The sequence below is a fragment of the Babylonia areolata genome, chromosome 1, assembly GCF_041734735.1.
Source record: "Babylonia areolata isolate BAREFJ2019XMU chromosome 1, ASM4173473v1, whole genome shotgun sequence".
Classification (NCBI taxonomy): Eukaryota; Metazoa; Mollusca; class Gastropoda; order Neogastropoda; family Buccinidae; genus Babylonia; species Babylonia areolata.
The window spans coordinates 61,079,309-61,089,308 of NC_134876.1; the positions used below are offsets into that span (position 1 = coordinate 61,079,309).

Consider the following 10,000-nt stretch of genomic DNA (forward strand, 5'->3'; position numbering starts at 1 on the left):
AAACATTGTGTGTCAGAAATTAGTGCACACACACACACACACACACACACACACATACACGCACGCAGGAACACACACACACACACACACACACACACACACACACACAGCTCCCCATCACCACCACCACCAATTACAAACTCTAAACAGAAAAAAGCAGGTGCGTTTTTTGTTTTTGTTTTTCAATTTCTTAAACAGAAAATTATTTAGTTTCCATAGAGATAATTCATTTCTGTTCAACATAAAAGGGTAAAAGTTATATACATAAAAAAAAAGAAATCAAGAAAGGAAAAAAAGAAACGGAGAAATGCAAGGACAACAGAGCCAACGAAAACGACAAAATGGAAAGTTCTGATGACATCCTGATAGCCGAAAGAACCTCTGTCCTTCGCGTCACCTGGACTTTTTTTTCCTTTTTAATGATATCATTATTTTTTGTGTGCTATGCCATGATATTGGAAATACGTATGTTGAGACTTGCATCAACAGCACGATGAGGTTTAAGACACGTTCGTTCGTTCGTTCGTGCGTGCGTGCGTGCGTGGGTGCGTGCGTGGGTGCGTGCGCGCGCGCGCGCGCGCGCGTGTGTGTGTGTGTGTGTGTGTGTCTGTGCGTGCGTGTGTGCGTGTGTTTATGTGTTTATGTGTATGTATGTATGTATGTACGTGTGTATGTATGTGCGTGTATGTGTTATAAACGTGTGCATGTGTGTGTGTGTGTGTGTGTGTGTGTGTGTGTGTTGTGAGGGTCAGGATGGGGTGTGGGGGCGGAGGAACGGGCTTGGAAGAAATACACAGAGGAGATGGGGGAGACCCTCCCGCCTCACCCAGCCCCCCTCCCCTCTACCCCCCCCCCCCCCCCACACACACACTCTTTCTCTCTGTGTCTCTTATTTCATATTATCATCATTACTATTCACTGTTGTTGTAATTGTTGCTGCTGCAAACTGCAGGGAACAGACTGAAAAACAAGGCAACTGCCTAAAATCTCTATCCTTGAGCAATGAAGCGTTTCTTTGTGTGTGTGTGTGTGTGTGTGTGTGTGTGGTCTAGTTAATTTTAAAGTCTTGAAGCTCTTTCATTTGATTGGCGACCCCCATCCCCCCCCCCCCCCCCCCCGCACGCCCCACCCCCACGACCCCTGTTTTTCCAGATGACTGACCTGTGTTGGATGTAGTGGTGTCAGCGCCTTGACCAGTGGTGACCAGCTGAACTGTGTACACTCCTGGAGTGCTCAGCCTGCTGAAGAAGCGGGAGTACACTCCGTCATTCTCCACTATGTCCGCTCCTGCAGAGAAGTGGTGCCACCACCACGGAGGAGGAGGAGGAGGAGAAGGAGGAGGAATCATGTTTAATGTTCTCTGCCACATGTGCTAGCGATTGTACATATTTTTTTGTTAAAGTGTTCGTTTTCACATTATTTTGAATGTTATCGTTACTCTTCTCTTTTACATAGGCACCTCCCATTTATTCAGGCATCTCTATTCTATACACGCGTCTCCCCTTTATCCTGGTATCTCCCGGTGTACGGGTGTCTCCCGTTTACACATGCCCCTCTCTTCCACAGAGACGTCCCTTTATGCAGGCACCGTTCCTTTTTATCGGGTATCCCTCTCTGTTGTCAGGCATCTCCATTTTATACAGGCATCTCCCATCTATACAGGGGGTATAGTGGTTGAAGGGTGAGTTGGGAGAAACAGGGTAGATCCTTGTAATTGTAGATATTGTGTTAAAGTATTCGTTTTCACACTTGAATATTGTCGTTCGAAAGGTAGGAATGGTAGTGAGAGGCGGGGAGGGGAGGAATGTAGGGGGGCGGGCGGGGGCCGGAGGGGGGGGGGTTGAATGGTGAGTTGCGAGAACCAGGGTAGATGCTTGTGATTGTAGATATTGTGTTAAAGTATTCGTTTTTCACATTTGATTGTTATCATTTAAAGGTGAGAGATAGGGGATGGGGTGGGAGTAGGGCTGAATGGTCAGTTGGGGGAAAACAGGGTGGATGAAAGGTGGGTGGACTCAAAGGTGAATGTTTCAATAGATGTAAAAGTGAAGAAAATTACTTAATGGACATCGTAAAGGAGAAGCCCACGATCCCAGAGCTATACAAAAGCTTCATCTCCTCTCTGGCTGGGGGAACGGAAGAAGACCAATTAAGATCGAATGTCATCGAAATTCAAGAAGACTCATGTCAGTGTAAAATCATCAGTTTGTAATGATAAAAACTAAGGAGGTCTCATTAAAGTCTTAAAATCATCAGAATATAATCATCAAAATGGACGAAGACTCGTTCAAGTCCAAAATCATCAGTCTATTATCATCAAAATTGAAGATGACTCATTTCAGTCAAAAGTGATCATTCAAAAATCATTAAAACGGACGAAGACTTATTTGAAGTCGAATTCAACCAACTATCAACCGGCCAACCTACCAGCGCCATTATCGAAAAGCTTCACTTCCTCCCTGGCGCCATCTGGCGTGTTGATAAGGGCCTTCACCGTCAGACCTGTGACAGGGTTCCGTCCCCTGGTGACCTCGGCGAAAACGTGGCTGGTGGTGGGTAGGGCGTGTCTCTTGGTCATCAGCATGCCCGTCAGCCTGGCGGGAGGCGCGGACAGGCTAGAGGGGCTGGACAGCACCAGCAGGGACACCCTCTGGTATCTGCCTGTGTTCTGGATCTTGTATCTCCACCTGCCGAACTGCGGTAAGGGTAGGGGTAGGGGGTGGGAGGGTAGGGGAGGAGGGTGGGTTAGGGAAGGATGAAGAGCATTGTCAAGTGGTTGTTGTTGTAGGTGGTGGTGGTGGTGGTAGCGGTGTTTTTGGCGTTGGTGGTGGTTGTGGCGGCGGCGGTTGCGGTGGTGGTGGCTGTAGTAGCAGTAGTAAAGTGGTTAACGTTGGTGGTAGTGGTGCTCTTATCGTTGAAGTTGGTTTAGGTGTTGGTTCTAATGGTGGTGGTGATGGTGGTGATGGTGGTAGTAGTAGTAGTAGTAGTAGTAGTAGTAGTAGTAGTAGTCGTAGTAAATGTCGTTCAGTAGTAGTAGTTGTGGTAGTAGTCGTTGTTGTTGTTGTTGCGTCGTATTTGTCGCTGTCAAAGTCTTCGTCGTTGTTGTTATTGTTGCGGTGCTGCTGTTGCTAGAATTTACCTAATACCATACGGAAGGAATTATGAGTTGTTATAAGCTAAGGTGTGAAGATCAAACTATGTCATTAGAAAACATATTATTTGAATATATAATATCTTGTTTTGGGATTTGCTTCATATATATTGTTACTGTCATCATGATTGTTATCATTATTATCAAACACAACCACCACCCCTCCCCTGTTTTGCCTTATGTTTGTTTGCCGTTTAAAAAAAATATAGTCTAGTCCTTACACCACGAGTAGACAAACAACGACAAATGTATAGAGCACAGAAAAACATGCTTCCCCATTGCAGCATTACAAAATTGATCATCCAAGATAGATAGATAGATAGACAGATATATAGAAAGAGAGAGAGAGAGAGAGAGAGAGAGAGAGAGAGAGTTTGACACTTTGACAATTCATTGTCATTACCTGTATGGGTATATGGAGAGAGAGAGAGAGAGAGAGAGAGAGAGAGAGAGAGAGAGAGAGAGAGCCCGACCGACCGACCGACCGACCGACCGACAGACAGACAGACAAAGACAGAGACGGAGACAAAGAGAGACAGGGAGAGATAAATAGACAGAGAGATGCAGAGACATAAACAGAGGCAGAGGTAGAGAGAGACAGAGACAGAGAAAGGAGACAGACACAGAGACACAGACAGAGAGGAGGTTGCAGAGACTCTGGCGCCGTGACGGAATGACAGAGTAGGTGACAGTAAGACGGAAATGTAAATAAGTTCATTCGCATCAAACCTGCTGTTATTTTCTAAACATCAGAAAAAAAACTGAAATAAATAAAAAAGAAAGGAAGAAGAAGCAGAAGAAAAAGAAAAGAAAATTCCATTTTCTGCGGCCATGTTTCATCTCATTCATTATTTCCCCTTTTGCCCCCTCGTTTCTAATTCTACACAGCTTCCGAGTGTTTTAATCAAACCAAAACTAAAAATAAGATGCCAGTTGATTTAAACTACAGACAACAGTTAGTTTCCTTTGAAAGTTTGTTCTATTCTAACCCGTATTGATTTTTTCCCCTTTTTTGTGGCAGAGGGCAGAAGAGATGGTGAACAGGGGGGGGGGGTAGGGTAGGGGGTGGTGGGACGAAGAAGAGCATGAAACGATGGTGCTAGCGAGAGAGGGTGGGGGAAGGGGTGGGGGTGGGGACAATGCGGTGGATGAATTAGGGGAAGCTAATGGGTTGGGAAATAGAGTAGGGATTTTGGTGGCAAGCTGTCGACTCAGTTTTCAATACTGTGGCCCAATCGTCTTAAAAAATACCCCCCCTACCCCTCCTCCGTCCCCCCAACCCCCCAGATAATTTCATAGCACAAACATATTGGCTTGATCTTTTTCAAATTTCACAGAGAGAGAGAGATAGAGATAGATAGATAGAGAAAGAGAGAGAGAGAGAGAGAGAGAGAGAGAGAGAGAGAGAGAGAGAAAAGACAAGACAAAATTCCTTATTTTCGAGGATAATAGATAAGCACTGGCTCGTTTTTTTTACATCCGAGAGAGAGAGAGAGAGAGAGAGAGAGAGAGATTACTCATGTTTCTTTACCTTCACTGAATGATCACACACACACACACACACACACACACACACACACACACACACACACACACACACACACACACACACACACACACAGACCATTGTCTCCATCTTACCTCTGCCTTGACGGGAACCAGAATCTTCACCATCTTCAGGCGATCGTCTAGGCTGTACTCCGGGTACAGGTGGCTGTACACGCGACCAGACGGTGACGTCACCGTCACGGCGGGCAAAGTGACGTCATAGGCGACGAGGAAGGTGGTCTTGTTGCCCAGGGCTCTGTCCACGGACACGTGACCCTCCAGGGACTGACCATGGGACAGCCCCTCTGCCCGACTCAAGATCTGGGGAGACGCACCGCACCATGCGACTGATCTGGATGTGCTTCAGTTTCAGTATCAAAGAGGTGTTAAAGCGTGCGGACTGATTCATATACCCTGCACCAGTTCTGATTACAAGAACATCGTGAAGTAGATGATGACATAGACGCAATACTCTTGCCAGGCCTTGAAAGCCTATCAAGTTCTCTCTGTATCTGTCTCTCTGTCTCTGTCTCTGTCTCTGTCTCTGTCTCTCTCTCTCTCTCTCTCTCTCTCTATATATATATATATATATATATATTCATATATTTATAAGACATATGAATAATATATATATATATATATATATATATATATATATATATATATATAGAGAGAGAGAGAGAGAGAGAGAGAGATAGGCAGATATGTTTGGTAGAGTGTTGTGTATACTGTCAATACGATGCTTTCTATCGTGTGGATTAAAAAAATATGTCTGATATATGTTGCGTGTTCAGATTTCTTCTTTATATGTTGCGAACCGAAGGTCAGATAAAGAATGCGAAAAAAAGAAAAGAAATGAAGAAATAAAAGAAAGAAATACGAAAGAAAGCCAGGAAAATAAACCACGGACGGAAAAACACGAAAGAAAGATAGACAGAAAAACTGATGGACAGGCTGACAGACACAAAAAAAAAAAAGAAAAAAAAGGAGGAAACAAACAAGTGTGCATGCATGGGCACACACATTATTTCTCCTTAAGACGATGCAGACAGGACAAAAAATGAAAGAGCGCAGGAGAAAGAAAAACAAAAACAAAAAAACAACAAAAAAACAACAACAACCAAACAAAAAACGAAAGTAAAACTAGAAGCTGCTCGACAGTGAAAGAAGAAACAGAAAGATGGAGATTAGGATTCCGTCTAATATCACTTACCAGTGAAATGACGTTAAACTAAAGAAAGAAAGAAGAAAAGAAAAGAGATTAGGAATGACGAGAAGGAAGAGGAAGGGTGGACAGGGTGGACAGGAAATGACAGAGCGGGAGAAAAAAAGAGACAGCAGAACCAGTTCCACAGAGAAAGAAAGAAAGAAAGAAAGAAAGAAAGAAGAAGAAGAAGAAGAAGAAGAAGAAGAAGAAGAAGAAGAAGAAGAAGAAGAAGAAGAAGAAGAAGAAGAAAACCAAATGAAAAATGATGAGAACAAAGAGGATAGGATCTAGGGGAAAAAAAAATAATGTGACGATCGTTCAATACCTGAACAGGTGATGACTGAGACCTGGCTCCTGAACTGTCCAGAACGTCGAACAAAGCATCCGTGGCAGCCGTTGAGCTGTGATCGTTTCTGTCATAGTAGATTCGACCTCCTGTTTGCCAAGTTAAATACCGATTGATTATGAATGAGAGATAATTAGTTATGGGAGTAAAACATGATGGATGGTTATGAATGATCGGATGGACGCAAGAAATGCACTTCGTAGTTTCAGTTTCGAGGAGCTTCAGCTCGTGCAGACTGATCCCTTGATGATACACCACATCTGCATTAAAAAAGAAAAGAATGAAGTAGATGCCTGCTATGACTATATAACAAAAAGCAGGTTAAAACAAAACAAAAACAAGCAGGGAAAAAGAAAAGAAAAAAAATAAAAGAATCATATACACCCATATCCCGCTCCGTGGCTTGACTTCGCAGACGAAGGTGTAGGGAAGGGTTGTGGAGCCACGTTGGGTGCAGGCAAACTGATGACTGCCTTTCTGAAACAGGCACACTCTGACCCAGACAGGCATACTCTGCCCCAGCGATTGCAGGAAAACGTCAGACCTGCGCTGGGTATTGAATCCTTTCGCTGCATCTTCCTCTCAGATGTTCTGACCCGAAGTGTGGTTTCCAACGTGGCGGTCGCCTGCTTGGTCGTTTTATTCACTGCGAGTTTAAACAACTGATTTTTGCTCAATGTCGCAGGAGATGAGGAATTTCTTGACAGTGTCCTTGAAGCATTTCCCGGAGTGGGGGGCGTCGGGGGTGAGGGTGGGGGTGGGGTGGGTGCGGGGGTGGGTGGGTGGGGGGGGGGCTCCCTTGGTGCCGAAATCAGTAGATAGTCCTGTGTGGAGCACGATCTTTGGGAGTCTGAGCTGAGACATGCCAAGCCCAGCAGCATTATCTCGGTGTGCGTGGTGCCTGACGATTCAAGAACCTGGACATTTTTGATGGAGTCGGTCCAATGGGTGTTGAGGATGGCGTGGAGTCCGCGTTGTTGGTGGAAGCGTTCCGGAAGGCTGAATGAAATGCGGCGATGTGTGACCCAGGACTCGGCATCACAGTGAAGCGTGGTTAACACATCTGCTCGGTAGACTGTGATCTTGGTGGAGGATATGAGGTTCACGTTTTTTGTTTTTTTTTCACATAGCAATACATAAAATAGCTTGATGCAAATCAAGGCAGATGATTATGTTAATGAGCAAATTCATGTGTACATTACTTTATAAAACAACAAAAAGAAACAGGGACTTTGTGAACACAAAGAAGGGTTAATAGCAGAATATACAGAGGGAATAAAAAGAAAATAAAGTAAGTAAAGAACTCATACAGACAGATGCACAGATACAGACATAGACATGGACACACACACACACACACACACACACACACACACACACACACACACACACACAGAAACACACACACACACACACACACTCTGTCTGTCTTTCTTAATCCTTTTCTTTCTCTTCCCCCCCCCCCCTGCTTCCCCCAAGCCCCCCCCTCCCACCCCCCCTCTCTCTCTCTAGCCGTATCTTTCTCTTTCCCTCTCTCATTCTCAAGCCTCCCTTCCTGTCTGCCTGACTGTCAACACCCCTCTCATTTTTTCCTTCCTCCCTTTTCTTTCTGTCACTTCCCACCCCACCCTCATCTCTTTCTGTGCCTTCTCTCCCTCCCTCTTTCTCTGTATCCATCGATCCCTTCCACCTCCGTCCGTCGTGTCTCACCAATTTCAGACGCATGCAGAAGACGTAGGTGGACGGAGACAAAAGCCGAACAAAAGACACAGACAGAAAATTAATACACAATATAATATGAGTGGAGCCACACAATAGCAATAGACATCTGCCCACCCACGTAACAACAAGACCACGAAAAACATCGAATCCTTAACGGTTTTCTTTTTCTTTCTGCTCCTTTTTCCATGTTCAAAATAGCTCACCCCTTACAATTCTCTCCCCTCTATCTATTCGTCTGTAGTTGTGTTCTATCATTCTCTCTGTCTATATAATATGATGTGAGTGCAGCCACATGAAGCAGTAGACATCTGCTCATCCACGTAACAAGACCACGATAGACACTGGATCCTTAACTTTTTTTCCCTTCTTTTTCTTTTTTCTCTGTTCAAAATAACTCATCCCTCAATTCTCGCCCTTCTCTCTTTCCGTCTGTAATTTTGTTCCACCATTCTCTCTGTCTATATAATATAACGTGAGTGCAGCCACACGAAGCAACAGACATCTGCCCACACACGTAACAACAAGACGACGAAAGACACTGGATCCTCACCGGGTTTTTTTCCCCCCTCTTTCTTTTCTTCTTTTTCCATGTTCAAAGTAGCTCATCCCTCAATTCTCTCCCTTCTCTCTGTCCGTCTGTAATTTTGTTCTAACATTCTCTCTGTCTATATAACATGATATAATGCAGCCACGGACATCTGCCCACCCACGTAACAACAAGTCCACGAAAGACACCGGATCTTTAACGGTTTTTTTTTCTCATCCCTCAAATTTCTTCCTTCTCTCTGTTCTTCTGTAATTTTGTTCTAACATTCTCTCTGTCTATATAATATAACGTGAGTGCAGTCACGTGAAGCAACAGACATCTGCCCACACAATTAACAACAAGACCCACGAAAGACACAGGATCCTTAACGTGTGGGTTTTTTTCTTTCTATGTTTCAACAAAATAGCTCATCCATCACTTCTCTCCGTTCTCTCTTTCCGTCCGTAATTTTGTTCTAACATTCTCTCTCTATATATAATATAACGTGAGTGCAGCCACACAAAGCAACAGACATCTGCCCACCCACGTAACAACAAAACCACAATAGACACTGGATCCTTAACCTTTTCTTCTTCTTCTTCTTCTTCTTCTCTGTTCAAAAGAGCTCATCCCTCAATTCCCCCCTTCTCTCTTTCTATCTGTAGTTTTGTTCTTACATTCTCTCTATCCATATAACATGAATTGAGCCACACGAAGCAACTGACATCTGCCCACCCACGTAACAAGCAGAACACTAAAAGACACCGGACCGTTTTTTCTCTCTGTTTTCCCCCCCTTTCTTTTCTTCTTTTTCTCTGTTCAGAATAGCTCATCCATCACTTCTCTCCGTTCTCTCTTTCCGTCTGTAGTTTTTTTTCTTTGCCATTGTCTCTGTCTGTACAATATAACATGAGTGTAGCCACACGAAGCAATGGACATCTGCCCACCCACGAAACAGGACCAAGAAAAACACCGGATCTTTAACTTTTTTTTTTCTTTCTTCTTTTTCCATGTTCAAAATAGCTCATCTCTCACGATTTTCTCTCTTCTCTCTTTCCGTCTGTGATTTTCTTTCTAACATTCTCTCTGTCAAAATGTACCTATTCTAAAGCTTTATTTCTTAATTTTAATCCCTTTGATTAGTCACTTTGATTCAGAGTTAAATATGGATGTGAACGTCTGGTGTGAACGCGGTTTGATTTGTCTCCGCACGAGATTCAACGCTATGTAAATGAATTAGTTATTTACCTGTTTGTTCATTTATCAATTGATTAATCAATCAATTTATTTATTTATTTATTTATTTTTACTCATTAGCATTTTCTTTTCTGTAACGACGACATAGCTTTGTTTCATTGAACAGGTTTTATCTGTTGACAGCATTATTACTGAATTTGTCTTGACAAGTCTTGTCTGTAGTCGAGAGTCTCTTTCTGTCTGTCTGATTGCCTGCCTACCTGCCTGTCTGTCTGTGATGAAAATTATGGTGAAGCTTGAAAA

The 10,000-nt window shown here is 43.7% G+C and overlaps 1 protein-coding gene across 1 annotated transcript in view; it reads right to left on the reverse strand.

Annotated features, from left to right (window-relative positions):
• The window catches only part of LOC143292964 (calcium-activated chloride channel regulator 1-like), a 27,724-nt gene that overhangs the window by 2,388 nt on the left and 15,336 nt on the right, over window positions 1-10,000 (reverse strand). The window contains exons 7-10 of the mRNA XM_076603692.1: window positions 6,232-6,341; window positions 4,793-5,020; window positions 2,428-2,695; window positions 1,162-1,287 (exon numbers count right to left, since the gene is read on the reverse strand). Of these exons, the coding sequence (XP_076459807.1) occupies window positions 1,162-1,287; window positions 2,428-2,695; window positions 4,793-5,020; window positions 6,232-6,341 (732 nt within the window). The remainder of the gene's footprint in view (window positions 1-1,161; window positions 1,288-2,427; window positions 2,696-4,792; window positions 5,021-6,231; window positions 6,342-10,000) is intronic.